The sequence below is a fragment of the Enoplosus armatus genome, chromosome 8 (assembly GCF_043641665.1).
Source record: "Enoplosus armatus isolate fEnoArm2 chromosome 8, fEnoArm2.hap1, whole genome shotgun sequence".
In the NCBI taxonomy this organism is placed as follows: Eukaryota; Metazoa; Chordata; class Actinopteri; order Centrarchiformes; family Enoplosidae; genus Enoplosus; species Enoplosus armatus.
Window position 1 is genome coordinate 8,958,209 of NC_092187.1, and position 19,857 is coordinate 8,978,065.

At 43.1% G+C, this 19,857-nt stretch overlaps 2 protein-coding genes across 5 annotated transcripts; one reads left to right on the forward strand and one right to left on the reverse strand.

The window, feature by feature from the left end:
- Positions 1-1,548: 1,548 nt before the first annotated feature.
- ybx1 (Y box binding protein 1) lies at positions 1,549-6,599 on the forward strand. Of its 4 annotated transcripts, none has more exons than XM_070911207.1 (8): positions 1,549-1,799; positions 3,756-3,819; positions 4,079-4,112; positions 4,204-4,293; positions 4,464-4,808; positions 5,079-5,176; positions 5,529-5,815; positions 6,252-6,599. In XM_070911207.1, the coding sequence occupies exons 1-7, from the start codon at positions 1,694-1,696 to the stop codon at positions 5,767-5,769; spliced, it is 978 nt and encodes a 325-aa protein (XP_070767308.1). In that variant the 5' UTR covers positions 1,549-1,693; the 3' UTR covers positions 5,770-5,815; positions 6,252-6,599. The 4 variants fall into 4 exon arrangements, with proteins under 4 accessions (XP_070767308.1, XP_070767309.1, XP_070767310.1 ...); XM_070911208.1 differs by having other exon boundaries at positions 5,079-5,164; XM_070911209.1 differs by having other exon boundaries at positions 4,464-4,745.
- Positions 6,600-6,609: 10 nt separating this feature from the next.
- On the reverse strand, positions 6,610-19,403 carry arhgef16 (Rho guanine nucleotide exchange factor (GEF) 16). The gene is made up of 15 exons (XM_070911211.1): positions 19,281-19,403; positions 17,851-18,490; positions 17,194-17,245; positions 16,186-16,349; positions 15,664-15,720; positions 13,883-14,043; positions 12,431-12,583; positions 12,212-12,341; positions 11,646-11,720; positions 11,451-11,543; positions 11,070-11,221; positions 10,002-10,190; positions 8,690-8,760; positions 7,860-7,961; positions 6,610-7,703 (listed from the first exon to the last, which is right to left on the reverse strand). Exons 2-15 carry the CDS (start codon positions 18,421-18,423, stop codon positions 7,564-7,566), a joined length of 2,112 nt encoding a protein of 703 aa, XP_070767312.1. The 5' UTR covers positions 18,424-18,490; positions 19,281-19,403; the 3' UTR covers positions 6,610-7,563.
- Positions 19,404-19,857: the final 454 nt, after the last annotated feature.

Sequence of the window (19,857 nt, forward strand, 5' to 3'; positions counted from 1 at the left end):
GTAAGACCAACTACAAGTGAGAAACAAATCTGAAATTATTAGTATCATCAGGCCCTTTTTATTTATTTTAATCCACCATTTTAATGTGTATTTAAGAAACTAGTTGCATATCCATCTTTTTGAAACTGCTCTGAATTCAAATCTGCATTCAACACTGTAAGAACACCATGTACCCAATGTAAAATGCATTACTTTTGGTAGACAAATTTCACCACCTGGTAGGTTTCTGACCGTAGAAATGTGGGTAATAATAATCAATCTTAACCACATCACCATGCAGCAGAGGAGGGAAACACTTTACGGTGAAAGGCACGAGAGTCCTCCAAGGCAGCACACACTCCAGTGCCAAGCAATCCTCTGCTGAACTTACGGCTACCTCTTCTTATCCCAGCCATCCATACAAATCCAAGCCACCAATCCCCCTCCCCCATCCACGCTCTCCCTCTTCTGCCTGGGACCTCGTTCCTTTGGCACAAAAGAATCCTTTCAGATGGAGACTTTGTTCTTATGGAGGCAGGAAGAAGGTTTTTTTTTCTTTTTCTTTTTTTCTCCTGGAGTGGGGGGTGGGGGGGATGCTCTTCATGGGGAGGCTTTCTGGGGTCAATGCTAAAGCCCATCTTTGTGTGGGAGAACAGGGCTCGGCCATTAACAGCGAGCTCTTCACACATCAGCCAGTGCTCATAAACAGTGCCAGCGGAGCATTAACATGACAATGGGCGGGGGGCTGCGGTGGGTTTGTCTCACACCAAGTCTGAGTCTGTCTGCTCTGTGCTAGTGGAAGTGGAGTTTCTGAATTCACTCAGGATAATGACTCCATTTAACTAGTTTATTCTGCAGGGCAATATGAGAGAAGAGGCCAATTGTATGTTATTATATCAGGATTCACTGTTGCTACTTGAGCTTTACTGTACCCCCTTATAATTTGACAAGTGTAACCATTTAAGACTGTGAATCCCAAATCATTTCAGGACACAATCAAAGATAATGCTTGGTGTTTAAATTGTTGGATAACATTATGGTTATTTTGAAATGTGTCCTGATAGGACATTTATTCATAACAGTCTACTGATTGGAGCTACTCTCCACAATAATATCACATTTCAACTGTAATAGCAGGGGTACGAAACGTATTCTTGTTAAATGAATTAGAGAAAAGTGGTTCTGAAAGGAGTGTTCTACATTGTTGCGAGTCCTTGTGGAACAGATAATAATAACTGTGGTCATCATGTTTTGCAAGTATTTGTACATTTTATTAAAATCCGTCAACTTACATGACACAACCAAGCAGACACTCCGTTCCATAAGTGTCACGGTTATCTGTCTGACTTGTCTGGCTTTGACATCACTGTGGGGTGGTGACAATAGACAGGTACATTCTCCTTTAGCCAATTATTTTTAGCAAACGCTTCGCTCACGCGAAATGGACAATTGCTTTAGCCAATAGGAACGCGTTTTGTTTTTCGTTATAGATTCCAACCAATAATAGAACTAGCTGGGCGGACCCCCGACCAGGAACATTCCCCGGCACAGTTTCTCATTCTGCCCAGTTCGATCGGCAACGGGAGCGGAAAGAGGAAAGCAGAGAGCCCGAAGGCAGTAGCCCCCACCACCGCCGGCCCAGGTTACCATCTAGCACCGGGAAACACAGCAGAGAGCCGCCGCCGGCAGAAGCCATTACCAACCAGAAGTAACCATGAGCAGCGAGGCCGAGACGCAACAACCGCCGCAGCCTGCTGCCGATGCGGAGAGCCCATCCAGCCCGGCAGCCGCAGCTTCCGCGGGGGATAAGAAGGTCATCGGTAAGACTACTGGAAATGAGCTAGTTAGCTACGTTAGCTAACGCGGTTAGGGACACAGAAGAGGCTATGCGGGAAACCGGCGTTTGCTAACGTTAACAAGCCGATCACTGGCTCAGTTAACCGTTGAATTACTACGCTCACAATCTGATGTTGCCATTAACTCACATTGCACATTTGAAATTGGCATACATTAAAAAAAAACCCAGTAACGTTACCACTTACCACCATTTCTCCCGATTTTGTTTTACCGTGTGGGATTTCTAATAAAAGTAGTGTTTGGTATAAATGGGGTATTGACGGTGAGAGATTTTTTATCTTGTACAAGGTAACGTTAAAACGAATTCCCCATTGCTGTCAAACGAAACGTTGGCTGACGTTAGCTAGCAACACAAATTTAAAAATGTCAGTTGGAAGATCGATCGATGGTCGTTATTAACAATGTTAGCTTTGCTACTGCTTGATGATGGGTTTTATGTCCGTGGTGAATTATTAATTTCTCCCTGTGACATTAATTTAAAAAGACAAAAAAAAAAACGATTGGGGAAAGTAATCCTAAAATTTTAGCCGGTTGATCTCTCCTGTCCATCGGCCTCCTAACGACCAATAGCCGTCTCAAAATGCCATGATGCCGGCTGGCCGTCACATGCCTGGACTGTTGGATTTGCTTTAGGATCTGTGTTTCTGCGCTAACGTTAGTAACCTAAATAAAATGTAGTCGGGCAATAGCAGTTGACGTCGAGACGTTAGAACAGACCGTTAACGTTACGTTAACTAATTTTCAAACGGTTATCGCACATCGTGGTGGAACATTAAGTTATTTTATACTGCCCCTTTAGCCGGCTACGACAACTGTCGTCGAAAGCAAGCTAACGTTAGCTGCTGGCCGTCCCTTTGTTCACACGAACGAGGCTGGTTCCGTGTTAGTAATCTTATCTTCAAAAATAGTCAAACCATATGCACAAGCGTATGGCCAACATAGCTGGCGAAACTATCATACCAAGACTGGTTTCTAAATACATCAGAATACAACTGCCAACGGCTGCCGTATTTTACTCGAATATAAGGGCTAGCATTATGGCCTAGCTACTTTAACAGCAATGGTAGCTCGTTGTCTAAATAAGCTACGTTAGCCTAGCCAGCCAGCGATTGCTATTTACATGGTAGAAGGGGCCACTCAAAATGTCCGCCGTATGATTTCACGGATTCATTTCGCCATTTAGTTGTTTGTTCGTTGAAAATCATTACAACAAACGACATATTCCAGGTTATTCTTACACAACGATTGACCACAATAGATGCTTTCCGATGTGACACGGTAGTTTCCGCTTGCTGGCTTTAATCCAACCACATGGTTGAGAGACCCAGTTAGCTACTATGCTAATAAGCCAGCTGGGCACGCTGCTTGCTAACGTATCCGGGCGCGACTCCACCACGTGTGAACGCTCAAGTACTGAGCAGGGCGGCTTAAAATGGGGCAGTAGGTCTGTAGTACCTCAACTTTGAGATGTTGTCAGCGACCACAGCGCACGTTATTACTGCATCCATCTTTGATATACCGTAATACAGCAGCTCCGTGAGACAGAGGCACTGACTAACGTGGGTTATAAGAAATCTTAAGATCCGCATAGTCATTACTGGCTCATAATGCTCGTGGTCCATGCCGCCCACCAAGTGCAGCTGGCACAGGACACCCCTAAGCACCAGGATCTATAAAAAGGGTGACAGTTGGGAGTTAAATATAACTTCCACATTATCTGTGGCCTTGGTTTGTTTTTTCATCATCTGTCGTTATTTGATTCCTATGGTATGGTTCCTTATGTTTCCTAGTGAAACATGGAGAAGCTGGTTTGCAGCTTTTAATTTATAGTCAAAATATATTGTCAGTGTAACATTGAAAAATAAATGACTGAAGCTTAAACTTGGTTAATAATTTAGTTTTATTGCGTCTCATTGCAGCAACAAAAGTCTTGGGTACAGTCAAATGGTTCAACGTCAGGAATGGATATGGATTTATCAATAGGTAAGTGGACCCCACCCCACCCCCATCCCTTCTTCCTGAAGACCCTGATATCATCTGTGTGTGTGAAGGAACATCCCCAATCCTATTATGGCTTTGATTTGCTTACAAAGCTGACCAGACGATTTGTCTGCTGTTCTCCATGCTGTATGTTCAGTACATGATTAATCCTCACACTAGTTGCAGTCTGTTCGCTGAAACATTATTGCATTCTTTGGTTCATCAAGACACTGCTAACTAAGTTTCTCTTCCTTTTGCTCAGGAATGACACAAAAGAGGACGTTTTTGTACACCAGGTAAGTTGTAGGTAGTGTTTTTTTTCTTATTTATTTTTATCAAATGATCAAGTGTATAAAATCTCACATCTGAACTATTCATGGTTTTTAGACAGCCATCAAAAAGAACAACCCGAGGAAATACCTTCGCAGTGTTGGAGATGGAGAAACTGTGGAGTTTGATGTAGTTGAGGGAGAGAAGGTAAGATGTGCTTTGGTTGGTAAATCAGGCTGTTTTGTAACTGTTTAATGTCCAAAATTTAGATTTTTATTTTGCAGCTGCTAGATAAAAATACATCTTACTAATTGTGGTTCCCTAGATCATTCATTAGGGTAATAACATTCCCTTTTAAAAAATGCCACTGTGCACAGGGAGCAGAGGCGGCAAATGTCACCGGCCCAGGAGGCATTGCAGTCCAGGGAAGTAAGTACGCCGCTGACAGGAACCGCTATAGGCGCTATCCCAGAAGAAGGGGCCCTCCCCGCGGTGGAGACTATCCAGAGAACTACCAGAGTGACGGAGAGGGGGAGCCAAGCAGCGGAGGTCGCGACAAAGGCAGCAGAGATGGGGGAGAGAGCGCCCCTGAAGGAGACTTGCAGCAACAGCCACGCAGGCCCGCTTACCCTGGCAGACGACGCTACCCGCCATACTTTGTACGTAGACGCTACGGCCGCCGGCCCCCGTACACCAACGCACCACGCGGAGAGATGACTGAGGTACGCAGTCACAGGGCACCCAGCCGGGTTGGGTCCCTTGATATGTTGATGTCATACTCAACTCTAGGCCCTCTCCTCTCTAACACTCTCGTGGTTGTGAACAATAAAAATTGGTGTATCGGGGGCCTCGCCAATATCTTAACAGGCCCTTAATCTCATATATGTCGGAACTGCCTGATGTTGCACTTTTATCAGCCTCGTCATTAAATGACAAGCTGGCCACTTTCATTCCAGTTGTCAGTTGTTGTTTGCCTGTGTGTTTGCCTTCAGGGAGGTGAGGGTGACGAGAGCCAGGGAGGTCCAGACCAGGGCAACAAACCAGTGAGGCAGAACTACCACAGAGGCTTCAGACCAAGGTTCAGACCAAGGTTTGCATGTTGGCTTCATTGACGCAGGGTTGCAACAATAGGAGAGTAAATCACTGGGCTGTCCGAATCAGCCCAAAGTCCAACAACTGACATTTTCCTCTTAAAAAGAACCTGAATAAATAAACGCCATCTGTTTTGGCCAGAGAAACTCTCCTTTTATTGCAGCCTAACCTCAAATTGCAGCTGTGCATCCAAATTGTGTAAATTTATTTTGCAGCAATTGTTTTTTTTTTACTTTAAAACTGCATCTTGTCTCAGTGGATATTGTATTCTGTGCATGATATTGCCACTTCTTAGCTACTGTGTAGTAATGTTTTCTTACAGCCCCTTGCTTTTTGCTTGTCGACTCCAGGGGTCCACCCCGTCCCAGACCGGTGCGGGACGGAGAGGAGGACAAGGAGAATCAGGGCGGTGAAGGTGGTCAGAACCAACAGCCCCGTCAGCGGCGCTACCGCCGTAACTTCAACTACCGCCGCAGACGCCCACAGACTGGTGGCAAACCTGGCCAGGAAACCAAGGAGCCCAAGACAGGAGGTGACCCATCTGCAGAGAAAACGTCCGCTCCCGAGGCCCAGCAGGGTGGGGATGAGTAGGAAACAACCTGCCCACCGGCACCTACCATCTTTTACCATCGTCCGGGTGAGTCTATAGCCTCACCATGGCTGATCTGGGTCCCTCTTTATCATTTGCATTAACTTATTCTGCACAAATATCTGGATTCAGACAGCCTACATTTAAGGATAACAGTACATTTAAACAACATTAAAGTTTAACAGCTACCTAGGTGTTTTTTTTCTGTCTAGTTTGTCATTAGAGGTCTTTAGGCTCTGTAGTGGCTGATCCAAAGCATGAGGTAATGCAGTGGATTTGATAAAGCAAACTGTCTGACACCATAGAGCCCACTTGCTATTGTCTCTTTTCCATATGAGCAGCGGCTTTGGATTCTTTTTTTGTTATCTGGTGATGATGCACATTTTCAGGCAGCTCATGGTGCAGCATGCTACGTGACAAAACCCAAATGATTGAAAACTCGGATGAACAATGGACTAATTTTCTAATTTTCCTCCCTTTTCAGTTTTTTTGTCAACAACAAGAAGAAACATCAAACAAGATCTGAGCAATAAAGATTTGACTTGACGATCGTCACAAGCTTGCACCATGCATTTGACCAGATTACCACCGATTGCCTGCAGAATCTATGCAGACCTGTTTTTTTTCCATTATTTTTATGTGACAGCTACAAAACGTTTTGGGGAAACAGCAAATGTTTTTCTAAATCTGTCCTAAGTTTTTACACCAAATGGTTTTTAAAGAAAATATGGAATTTGATATCTGGTCAGTTTGACATTTTTAAATAACTTTTTATGTATTCAAACATTTTAACAAAATGCAAGCTCAAATAAAATTCCAGAAACCAGGAAAATTGTCTCAAGTGTTGGCTTTATTTTTTTTTTCAAGTATACGGGCTCTAAACAATGACAAACCATGGAATCTCTTTGTTACATAGTGTACGGTTAAGTGGGAGTGTTTTTTCATTTCACATAGTATATTTAGACAAATATAACCATGTATGACGCAGTGAGTTATTTAATTAACCAAATTCAACAACGGAACAGCATGTCATAAACTACATTTAAAATGGCAAATGTTTTACCAAAACTGATAATTCTGTGGTCACATTTTCTTTTACACCAGGATAACAGACACCCAACACAAATGTAAGCAACATTTAAAACTAGAACAATTCCATATATTGAGGTTAGGCGACAATATATAATATATATATATATATATATATATATGTGTATAATTTCTCCCCGGGGATCAATAAAGTATTTCTGATTCTGAAGACTCATGAAAGCAAAGTGTAGGTAATGCACTTAAATATTTTTTGCATGCAACTTCTCATACTATAGTGTATGTAGACCATAGAATTAGGTTTGATTTTAAATTAAACCCTGGGCTGCATCTGAGCTTAACTTGACATTCACACCAACATCCAGTAGGTGGACCAAAAACACCTTAAACAATAGCTCATCTCTGAGACTTGACCTGATGACCAGGTTTTAAAATAATTGGTAGACAGTAGAGGGCAACATGAAAGATGGACACTGGCTGGACTCAAACCAGGAACATCATGGTTACAGTGTATTGATCTTATACCACAGCGGCACCAGGACAGCATTAAAGGCCATATTTGAGGCTTTTCATGTCTTGGTGAATGTCTCCATTCTGTTGGTAATGGACTTCTGCATCAGTAATTGATCGTCTTCCTGTGTTCAGTATGATTCACCAGTAATACAGTCTTAACAAAGACTGGACAAATGAGTGTCAAAGTGTTTCTGTTATTCTGTACATCTAGGCAGTGTATAGCCATTGAGAGACACTCAAACATTGGTCTCTTTGCGCAGGCGCTTCATACGTTGCACGTTGCTCTCCATGGCGGTGGGGTTGGTGATCTCTGTGGCACAGCTGGCAGGAAACCAGCCTCTCTCTCCATCTCGCATTCTCTCCCCAAAGCACCAGGCTGGGAAGGGCAAGACAGCTTGAGTTACCTTTAAAGCACTCTTGCATGCCTTTATGTGAATTGTAGAAGACGGCACACTGATTGAGCATTAAGGTCTGGATTTGATGTATATCAGGCTGTGATGGAGCTAAGCACACATGCAGGGCAGGGCCTCACCTTCCTCTTTCTGCAGAACGATGACGAGCTCAGCCTGCTGCAGTCCCAACTCATCTGGCTCCTTCGGCATGTAGGCTTTGGTGGCCTCATACTGTGGCAGACCTGAAACACATTCCCGTGAAGAATTAAGAACCCTGTTTGTACTGTAAAAACATATCCTATGCAACACTGCTGAATATCTACAGCACATCACTTCCCAGCATGTGTCATTTTCCCTGGAAAGGCACACCCTTTGATAACGATATCAAATATCAAACAGAGATACACTCACTCTTAAAACAATGGCCATTATACAATCAGCCACTGTGAGTGCTGCCTGTGTGACGCTTTTGCAGATCACTGCTTTAATTTAAATAATATTCTGTTTAATATCCTAAACACTGTACATGTTCTGTAGCACACTGTGGCCTAAAACACAGGAATCCGAATGATTGCTCTACATCTGTCTTTGTTGTTTTGAAATTTGTACTGTGTATGTCCAAGGCACATTTGGCACATACTGTAGGATCACATAGGCCTACATCTGTTTCACATACAGTATACAGTCAAATGTGAGTAAGTATGACTGATATTCTCTAGTACATGTGTGTAAAAGAAGGGAGAACCTATGCAGCTCTGTTGTGAATAAGATTGCATTTTAATGCAAACAGTCTGTTTTCTGTTCCACACAAATTAATTATTTACACATGAAAGGAAAGAGAACAGATTTGTCATGAGTTGCTCCTTTTAAAGATTACATGTACAGACTGAAAATTCTGATCAAACCCAGATTTAACCCGAAGTGTACTTCAAAGAACCACTCCCTTGGTAAATAAAGCATGCTGACTTACCAGCTGTAGGAGTGCAGACACCTGCCTTCTTGTGTTCTGTGAGAGCAACTATCCAGCGTGCCCTGTCCACCCTTGGCAACAGAGACAAAAAAAAATAAGCAAACTGTTAAAAATAGCTCCAGACCCAGTGTAGTTTATTGTACAAATAGCACAAAAAGTCTGTTTCTTATGAATGGACTAAATGCATGGGACCATTTTAGGTTGGCATTAAGACTTCTGTCAATAGAGGGAGCCAGATACAAAACATCAGATTTGGTTTCCAGTAGGGTTTTTCCATCATTGAGCCCTGATGACTTTCCACTACAGCCCCACAGTTGGGGATAGCTGCCACAAGTCGCACTGCTGTGGTCCTGCTTGGTGGAAACCCTGTGACCCTTAGCAACCTTAGCTGTGTCCTCAGCGGCTAAACTCATGTGTGTCTGTGCTGGAGACTAGAGAGAGCTGCCTCTTCTTTTTTTTTTTTTTAAATGTCTCTTCCAGTACTTTTGTAGATTCTATGCTTTTCTGTCTGTGCTTTTGAGTTTGTTTTCACTCCTTTGTTCCTGTTTGTACTTTGACATATTGACCTTATTTTACTGTGTACTGGTCTTCAGCTGAATTGGAGCTGTGTTAAGTTATTGCTGTTTCTGCTTCACTTAAAAGCACTGGCGAGCCGGTAGGATGCTTTTATTTACTTTACAAGTCATAGGACATGTTTGTGAATGTCTTCCAGTCTGTTGGTAATGGACTTCTGCATCAGTAATTGATCGTTTTCCTGTGTTCAGTATGATTCACCAGCAATACAGTCTTAACAAAGACTGGACATATGAGTGTCAAAGTGTTTCTGTTATTCTGTACATCTAGACAGTGTATAGCCACTGAGAGACACTCAAACACTGGACTCTTTGCACAGGCGCTTCATACGTTGCACGTTGTCACCCAGTTAGTGGAGCTTCATTGGTGCTATTCTTCAGTAAAAAACAGGTCTAATCAGCCAGATATGGACATATTCTGCACTGTTTGGTCATCGGATCAGCTGAAAAGGGCTACAGGTGACAGGCTGTTACTGTGGTGTGTGACTAGCACACCTCCAAGATGTCATCAAGGTAAACAACTCTGCTTGCTTTGCTGTGCAGTAGAAAGACACTCGCACCGTGCCCGCACGTCTCAACTGATCGCAACTGCCTCCCCTACTATGGAAAACCCCTTCAGGTCACACAAGCGAATGTGATTTTGAATAAATCACAACAGGACCAGGTTTTCCCACTTGAGGGATAATAACTGTACTCATTATGTACACTTCATGGCTGATGGGAGCTGAGAGCAGCAGTACCTGGACTCGGCCACCAGGGTGATCTGCTCCGCCCTCCCGTCACTGTTCCTGCTCATCAGCAGTCTGAAGGCAAGATAGTAGCTGGAGCTGCTCTTGGCAGGCGGAGACGTCCGCCCTTCTGCATCCTCCCCGACCTCCACCGCCACATTCTCCAGAGTGGCGTAGTCCATCACCACAAAGCTCTCCTCGCTGGACAAACAAACAGGTTTAACTCACATGTCCATTTACAGGATATTTTTTGTGTCCCAATGTGCAGGAACATTCACAGAAATAATGTGATTTTAAACGATCATGTTTGCACGTTATAGTGTAGCTAAATCCAGCAACAATTTTGCGGTGTACGCACACACACCACATTTCTTGACTATTTGCAAATAGCATTTCCTAGATATTGTCACCTGAAGACTGGGTGACATAGCTGACTTCACAACCCTGAAAATGACTCCAGTGTTGTGGGCACCTCCTTCCTCTGAGCGGACATTGTTTGGTTTCTCCCTAACTCAAAACAGAAAGCTGCAGTCTGTCGAGCTGACGCGCTGAATGCAAGATTGAAGAATCTCAAGTATGCACGTACCACATCCATACTCCTTTCTCTGTCCCCTCTCCTCTTTTCTCTCAGTTTCTCAGCTGGATCTACTCAAGTGTCCGCAGGAGAAGCCCACATAGTTCATGAAATGCTTCAAAAACTGGTTGTGATTCTGATGTTTCTCTCCTCTATCCCCCCATTTTAGTAGATGCCTAATAAAGTTCTTTTATAATCTTGAGAGTGACTTGGTCTGTGAAAGAAGCTTTGAAATGTACAAGTCCAGAGGTTAAAAACATTAGCTTCAACAAGATACTACAGGAAGCTGAAAGCATCTGAAGTGATCCTATTAGATTGAATCTTACTAATTGTGATTATGTTGACATACTTGAGAATGTTTGCTGATACTTTCGGGAATTAATATTAAAATCAGTTACGTCTGTCTGTCAGTTTAAGTTTTGTAAAAACCTTTTCCTCAAAATAGTATTTTAGACTTAAAGTGGATAATATTCAAAACAAAGTCTGTGTATTTTAGTCCCACTGACCTCTTCTTCTTGGTGACAATCAGCACGTCATTGAAGAGAAACAGGTAGTAGCTCCTGTTGCTGAAAGCCCTCCAGATGCTGAGCTCTTCAGTGCAGACGGCCAGCTCGCCACGCTTCTTCAGCCACCGCGACGACGACACCAGAGGAAATGGCTGCAAGGACGCAAGAGTCATCTGTCCATGTTAGCAAACTGGACTAAGATGTATTCGTCTGTACTGGATCTGCATCATTGTTCGTCTGTACTGGAGCTGCATCAATCTTTTTATATTTACATCCATTGCAAGCATTTTACCTAACAAGTCAAACCCTGGGATCTCTATATTCACCGTCTTCTTCCTTGTAGGTGTTTGTGCAGAAACATACAGTATCGTTGGCTCTTACCTTGATTTTACCAAAATCCATCTGTTTCTGGATGGTGTACATCTGCTCTGTCCTCTCCATCCGCCTGGCTCCATCATTGCAGCTACTGACCAACTGTTGACATAATAATCCCAGCAATGACATAATGACAGTCATGACCATAAACACGCATCTCTCAAATGAGCATTGGGCAGAGCTCTTTTGAGGAATCTCTACCTTGCTGATGGCGTGCAGCGCCCAGACGGCAGCAAAGTACTCCGCGGTCTTGTCTGGAGTTTTCTGGCAGATTGTCTGTGAGGCGAGAACAGAGGTATGAAACTTAAGGAAAAATGTGTTCCTAAATCATTGATAACTTATTAACTCTAGCGTACATGTATGCAAAATTATAGTTGTGTGTATATACATATGTTTTTTATTCATTTGTGTACTTACGTTTCTAATTTTGTAAATTAGTCTCTATGTAAATGTGTTCATGCCTAATGATTTTAATGGGCGCACATCTTTACAGGCTTTTATAAATAACATTGTATTAATAATGTATAAATGTATAAGTAACATTGTTTTATAAAGACACACACTGAACATGGAGATAACGTAGCGAATGCAGACTTAAATAAATAATGAGCTTTATGGAATGACAGCCTAATATATATACACACTTGAGGAAAAATAGATAAAGTTTTAATCTATTTCTTTGGAAATTGGTATTTTCAGCTGACATTTGTTCCAAGAAACTAAAAACAACTTGCATGGCAGTAAAGTTAAGTAAAGGTTAAACTGACATCCAGCAGCAGTGGCAGTCTGGTGACTCGCTGCATGGGGAGGATGAGGAAAGAGATCATTGGCAGACCTCCGCATTCACTGCTCCCGTCAATTTGCTTCAGGGTCTCTTTGAACGCTGTGTTGCTGGCCCTAATGGACGGGAAGAAAGAGGAGAAGTTCAGCTCATCCGGCCGTGTTTCTACTGGAACAGCTTGTTAACAGCTTGTTCCGATACTCACAGCAGGTTCTGCAGCGTCCTCTGCTGGAAGGTCTCGTTGGAGCAGTAGACGATGTAGGGCTCAAAGTGGTGGACAGCGTGGTTCTGAACAATATCGCTAATGTCTCGGATCACTGGGTTGTCATAGTGACGCCGTTCGAGGTCCTCAAAAAAACTGAAAATGGAGAGAGAGTGGGAAGGTTTGTGAAGAAGTTAAAAGGACACAGAATGACCACCTGAGCAGGATACAGAGTATCAGAGTAGAGTGAGGACAGAGTATGTACAGGCTGAACTGAATGTGATATGTTTCAAATTTGAGGATATTAGTATTGTGATAATGACACTTGCATGCATGTACAGATGAATTTATCAAGTGTTTTCATTTCAACGTTAGTAACATTCTGAGAAGGTCCAGGAAGGACAGGCTAACATGAACTACAAACTTTATGTTACTACAAATTGTCACTTTGGGGCTTTAATGTTCTATCTGACTTCGATAGTAGATATTAGAGCCTATTTACATGATGAAACTTAAGTAATGTTTGTAACTGTTCTGTTAAAAAACAAAAGGCGTCCTCCATTTAACTCCCAATCAACTCAATATACTCAAATATTAAACATATGTAAATTTTATCTTTACTTTCAAGATCCAGGTGATTCCTTCCGCCAAAGCTTTGTATTTGCTTTCTATTATTAGCACCATCAACACGATTCACAGCTTTCAGCCTCACCCTTGTTAAGTGCTTTTTTAACAAAAAGGAGTAAAACGACACCTGAAAAACAGCCCAACCCCAGAAGCAACTACGGGACACACATTCACACACAGATACTGTAGGTCTGACATGTCATTCAGCAGCTTCTGGGACACATTCTGCCTGCTAGTTTCACTGTTTTACTTGGAAAACAGAGAACAAGAGGATCAAAGATAAAAAGGACTCTTGCTGCTACAGCTGGATGTGTTTCAACTCAAAATATGGTTACATTATTTTTGCAATGCACAGAGCAACACAGGCTGTTCTCAAGCACATTATCATCTTAAAGCCCTGGAATATCACTCAGAGCAGCTCGGCAGCAGAACCTGTTTGGCTAGCGTGTTTAAACATGTCGACGGAGCCTACAGGATACTAAAAACATGCTGAGGGCAAATACTCTACTTGAAACATTAAATCAACCAATTATCCGCTTGAAACCAAGTCTCAGTGGCATTACAACTCAACTATATGACCATACACACACACTGCATGCACATGAACAGCCCATTACACTGCTTCACACACTGATAGCATCATCAAATACCTTTTTTTACAAAATGGTGACCCTCCCCCACAACTAGTTTTCCATCACCCCCTCTCTCTCTCCCTCACACACTCACTCACACACACACACACACACACACACTCACAAACACACACACACACACACACACACACACACACACACACACAAGAAAGACGACAAGAGATGTTGTGCCCACCGTTGGCTGACTTGGTGGATGACAGAGATGTTGGAGAAGAGGTGATGGTGCTCTGTGGCTGTCATCGTTTTCCTCAGAGCTTCACTATTCTTGAAGTGACGCACCAGGATGCCCAGGCTGTGCAGGTACGAATGCTCCGACGTGATGATCTCAAAAATGGCCTGTCAAATGACCACACGAACCACACAAATTAGTGTGCACATAAAAGTGTACTTTCTTTCCAGCTTTAACATTTAAAAAGAAAAAGAAAAACACCCTGTGATGCTCTTACTGCTGGATGTCTGTTATTTTTCCATTTACTTTTTTGGAGTACCCACTTTCCTTCAACCTGTTTTTTTCCTCTGGGTAACTTGGACACTTTCCTACATTTCCCAGAATTCCTTTTAATGACATCCAGAGAAATGGCCCCTACTTTCTGCAGTCAACTGTGAGTTTTATGCATAGCTGAAAGGAGCAAAGCAGACACGTCCCTGACACAAAATAAAACACATGCTGTGGCTGCAATGCATTCTGGTCTATTGAGGCTGCTGTTGGTGGAGAAATCTGCATCTCTGCTCTGCTCTATGACAAACGTCTTCCTACATGTCGAATATTGGAGCTAAATGGTGAATCTAGAATACTGAGTTACACCAAAATCTGATGTTTACAGGTGAAACTTCACATATTCTCTACGTACTGTAGGGTAACAGTTTGCCAATTATCCACTGGAATAGGTCCAGAAATGGGAGACACATCAGCCGTGGTTGGTTCGTAGCAGTGTTCAAAATAGTTTTTACTGTAAGACAGTATATATATATTTTGAAATGGAGGGTTTAGTTAACATCTGCTGTTTGTGGTCAAAGTCTTACAGTAGGTGAACTACCAGGTGGTGATGACACACCTTCTACCCACCTACTTCCTGTTAAGGTGAGGTGGCTCGGAAAGGACCAAAGGGCATTAGCTGAGCTAAATCAAGAACACCACATCCTGTCAATATCAGAGCAACCTTGATGTTTCAGACTAAAAGCTTGAAATGTCACTAAAGAATAGGACGATAGTCTGCCTGGTGGACCTGGTAAAGCTCTGCTCTGTCTGAGATAACGTGAGGCTGCTCAAATCTTCCTGATATTACAGCACGCCCAGTCTTTTTAGGTTGATGTAAGTTAGCAAAATGCGTTCATATCCCTAAAAAGTAGCATTACAGTTGTCATGGATCACTGCAAATCTGAAGGCCACTGCGTAAGCACTAAAAACTAAACCCATGAAAGGCACAGAAGAGCGAGACTAGCACCTGCTCAGGAGACGGACTGAGTGTGATCACACTGGCAGGGTGTGGCTTTATTCAGTGTGGACCTTTGGTATTGACATCCGCTGTTAGACTGCTAGTGAGGACGCATTACAAAAGGGAAAATCCACCCTCAGAGAGTGTTACACTAAATAGATGGTACCAGTCTGTGATGTTCAATTGCTTTCCAGGTGTTATTTTGCAATGTAATGTAACCAACATATTACCTCAACCTGTTTTGTCTACTTCTGCTTCTGCTCAGTGAGTTCATTCATTTCTTAGAAATCCTTTTGACAAAACCTGAGAGAGTTTGAACTTGTTGCCAGACAATGTTGACAGATGTAGGATTAAAATCAATATAAAATATGTGTATGTTAAAGAGACGCTTCATTTCCCTTGTCTTACAGTTGCATCACATTCTAGTGTTTAAAGTCTACTGTCACACACACACACACACACACACACACACACACACACACACACACACACACAAAAACCAGCAGGCACACACACTTACCTCTTGTCTCTTTCTCTCTTGAGGTGAGATCAATGTCAGGATACCTGTGTCCCTCACCTTTGTGAGAGATACAAAGAAAGCATAATGTTACGCTCCGCATCCTGCTGTATATTTGAGATAGAGCTTGTTTTGAAAATGGTAAAAAATGAAATGTCAACTTGTCTCCAGTCTGTCAGACAAGCTCGGTGGATGATCTGACATCTAGAGCAAACGTAGTCGGCATTTCCACACAGGGGTCACGGAGTGTGGGAGTTTATGAAGACTGTAAGCTTTTATATTGCACACTTTTATAATTCAGCTGAAGATATATTTTAACAGAAGACAAACACATTGGCTGTCAGTGTTCTGTGTAGAGGGAAGTGATGACTGAAATGGATTTATGTCCTAGTACACTTAATACACACTATAATTATAAATGAATTACATTATTAATTCAAACATCTTTGTGGAACTCTTAGGTTGCACTTGATGCTGTTTCCCTCAATGCTCACACTTTGTCTGTCAGTGCAGATGGAGGTTTACCTGCGGCAGCTGGCTCCAGGTGAGCTGTGCAGGCCGGTAGCTCTTCACCACGATGCCCTGGTCCTCCACGGGAGGCTCCACCACCACGAAGTCATCCAGCAGCTCATCCTGGTTGGTGGAGTGCAGCCCTCGTTCACGAATCTCTTGGTAGAGGCGCGGTGTAGCTGAGGGTTGCATCAACAAACATCACTCAAGAATTCTGAGTCCCGGTGTGCAATTTGGATTCACATGACTTTTTACAACAACAAAACAAGGGTGAAAATATAAAATTTCTAAACTGAAATATTTCCCTCACAATGGGCTTATGCATGAAGGACTCTGTTGTTAGTCACCCATACATTTGTCAGACATATTGAAAGAAAGTAATTGTAGATATTCTGTTAAGTGTAACAAATGAAATGCTAAAGCAGAGTTGGAATCTGTCAACATAGTAACATGTGTCACTTTGAGAATTTAAGCGTGGGAGGTGAGAAAGCATGTGTTTTTTAATAAAGCTGATAGTAGCAGATAGTTCGATTTAAATGAGTGTTCCATTACTGGAATAATACAGAGACCATTATGTTAGTGAAAGGTCACAGATTTGATTCTCACAGTGTTAAATGTGCAGGTGAAATGTGATTATGATAATGAGAACGAAATATTTGATGAGAAAGATGAGCTTTAGAAAACACTCAAAACTGGAGAAGTTACAGGACATCAAAATTCAACATTCAGGACTCAACAATGGGACATTCAGAATGCTGGGAGTGTTCAGAGTGAACGGTTTCCTGTTCGGTCCGCTGCTGTTGCCTCAGGGGATGTTCTCTAAACTCAGAAACTGAGATTATGGCATCCACATATCAAGTCCAGGTTTTTTATTTTCATTGAAAATTCCTACAACACTTAATTTCTTTGCAATCCGAACAAAAAACAAAACAAAACACCAAACATCACTGTTATTTCCCATCTATTTGTAGTCATGTATCCAAATTTAGAGAAGTGGATAGGGTGACACATTAGTGAACTTACCATCTTTGAAGGACCCACGTTTGTTCTGGTTCCTCTTTCTCCCCAGAGTTCGCTAGAGGGGAGACAGCAGTGCAGCCTGGGTTTAACACTGTGGAATGCATGTGCCGCAATAATACTACACAGTATTTATTATATCTTTTTCCTGCTGACATCTCATTCCCTCTTCATCACTGCCTTTCTTTCAATCCTTAAATGCAGCATTTTTTAAGTATAGTCTGGTAAAATCCTATGAGGACTTCCTCAACACTGGCATTGGTCTGGAAGATAGGAGACGGTTGTGGAAACTTGCCATCACACCTATGACTAAAGGAGAATTTGACAGAGGTCACCGCCAACGCTATTGGCTGTGCTGGCGGTGACCTATGAGGCTATTAGTAGAACAGAACTGTATCAGGTGGGCTCTGTCTTCATCTGAAGAACAGAACTGGCATCGAAATTGACAGTTTCATTTAGTTTGGTAGTTGTATAGATGTAGATGAAGATGAATGAATTGCTTGAAAATGGCTGCTTCAGGTAGCCCTCCATTACAAAACACTAATAACAACCAACCTCTTTTATGGTTTTATTATTAGCCAACTGCAACTACAAATTTAATGAACAATGAATTTATGGTAAATGGGCACATACTGCCCTTTGACCCCAAATTCCTCGGCCTACCTTGCGTCCAGGGCTGCGAGCTGGACCAGGACTGGGTCCTCTATCCTCTCTTACAGGTTTCAGTGTGGCTGCAGCCGCTCGTCCCTTTGACATGGCTTCAATGTCCAAGCTGGTCACAGCCGCTCTGTATGACTTGTTCCTGCGGTTCCTCCTCAAAGCAAAGCCGTCTCCATCACTGTCATAATCCTCCCAGGACAAATCTGGCCCCTGGGTCGAGTGACGGCTCCGAGTCCCACTGCTGGACATCTCCAGTGCTACTGGGAATGTCACCACAGTGGTGTGGTGGCGGGTTTTAGGCCGGCTGGCCGCAGCTAAATTCTTGGGGATGAGCTGGTGGGTGCCAACCTTCAGTGCTGCAGGACTCTGGGTGCTCAAAACCACCTGCTGAGGCACCACCATCCTGTCTACTACATCTCCCTGGAGCATGGATGTTTCAGATTGGGGTGTGGGGGAGCTTTGTGACTGGCAGCAATCATCGCCCGGCTCAGATATATGGAGTTCTGTGGAGAATTGGCTCTCCAGGATTACAGGGGCCTGGTCGCCAATGAAGCAGTCTGACTGTCTGTGGGACATGGTGTCCTCCCGCCTTCACCTCAGCCCGGTCTACTGAGCTCTTCAGCCCCTACAACATTGGAGGAGACTGAAGAGGAGGGAAAAGAAATAAGCTTTTACATGCATAACCAGGAGACATAAGATCAAACTACAGGCAGGAAAGATGCAAAAAGTAGCACCTTAAATGGAGACATGGGGAAACAGCAGGGGTAATATGAGTATCTCTTGTCTGGATGACCCTCAAATACCACCAGCGACCTACAGTGGGGCTCCCAGATCTCTTCCCATCGAAGAAGGGAGCCTCCAATCCCTCACACACACACACACACACACACACACACTCAGTCAGACAGAGCAGTCAGTTGTGTCAGTCCTCAAACTCACATATAAAGGGACTTATCCCGTGACTCACGCTCACTCCTACACTGCCCACACAAAAGCACACAGAGAGAGACCTGCTCCAGCAAATGTGTGCACCACAGAAACTACAAGAAAACAAATTCACACTTTTTTTTGCTGATAAATACAAACCTGCCATGTGCAAAGAGTATAATGTCAAGTGCAGACACACAGACACGTTATTATGTAGGCCCAACTCTTATGAACATGTTATAGTGACAGGCTTATAATAACATTCATGAAAGGCACGTGCCTTAACTGCAGTTCTAAAATACATACTGTTATAACACCTACAGCAAAATGAACAATCAGCTTTTTTTCTGCTAGTCGCAATCTGAATTTCCAATAACTTCGCCGCCTGAAAGTCGGATTAGGGTGGGAGCAAAAATGTCTGCCTCGCATTCCCATGGTTCATAACAGCGAGGTGAGACGCAGTTCAGCAAACACCGACACTGTGAGCCGCTCAACAGCTGTCTTACCTGCGCGAGGTGTCCTCACAAACAGCAACCTTCTTGTTAAATGATAACTCGGATCAGTCCGGCGGTTCCAGGAGAGCTGCTGTCCGGCGCCTGGAGAAGTGCAGCTCTGGCAGCAGCTGTAGTCCTCCGCTCCCCTCTGTCACATATTTCTGGTTTACTCACTCACTTCCTCCTCTGTTTGCAGGCGCCCATTAATCCCTGCTGCTTGCGTCACTACAGGTGAGTGTCCGTCAATCAACGAAAAGTGCCAATTTAGATTAAAGCACGCGGAGACCTGCAGCCACGAAAGCAACCGTTCACAGAAAAGCTGCTCAACACTTGGATTTAACAGCTGTTTCTTTTGACGCTGGAGTAACTACTTTGACCACATAAAACTCGGCCAATCAAATGCATTTAAAACGTCAGGTGTAGTTTGAGTTTGACGAGTCCACGTAGTATATAATCCTTTTGCAAATACACGACGATAAAATGTCCTAATTCATTTGATCTTCCATCGGATTTCTTCTGTTTGTTTGTTTCTTTCTGATGATTGTTGACATTCTGTCTACCTGATTGGCGACACACGGCTCATTGGCGC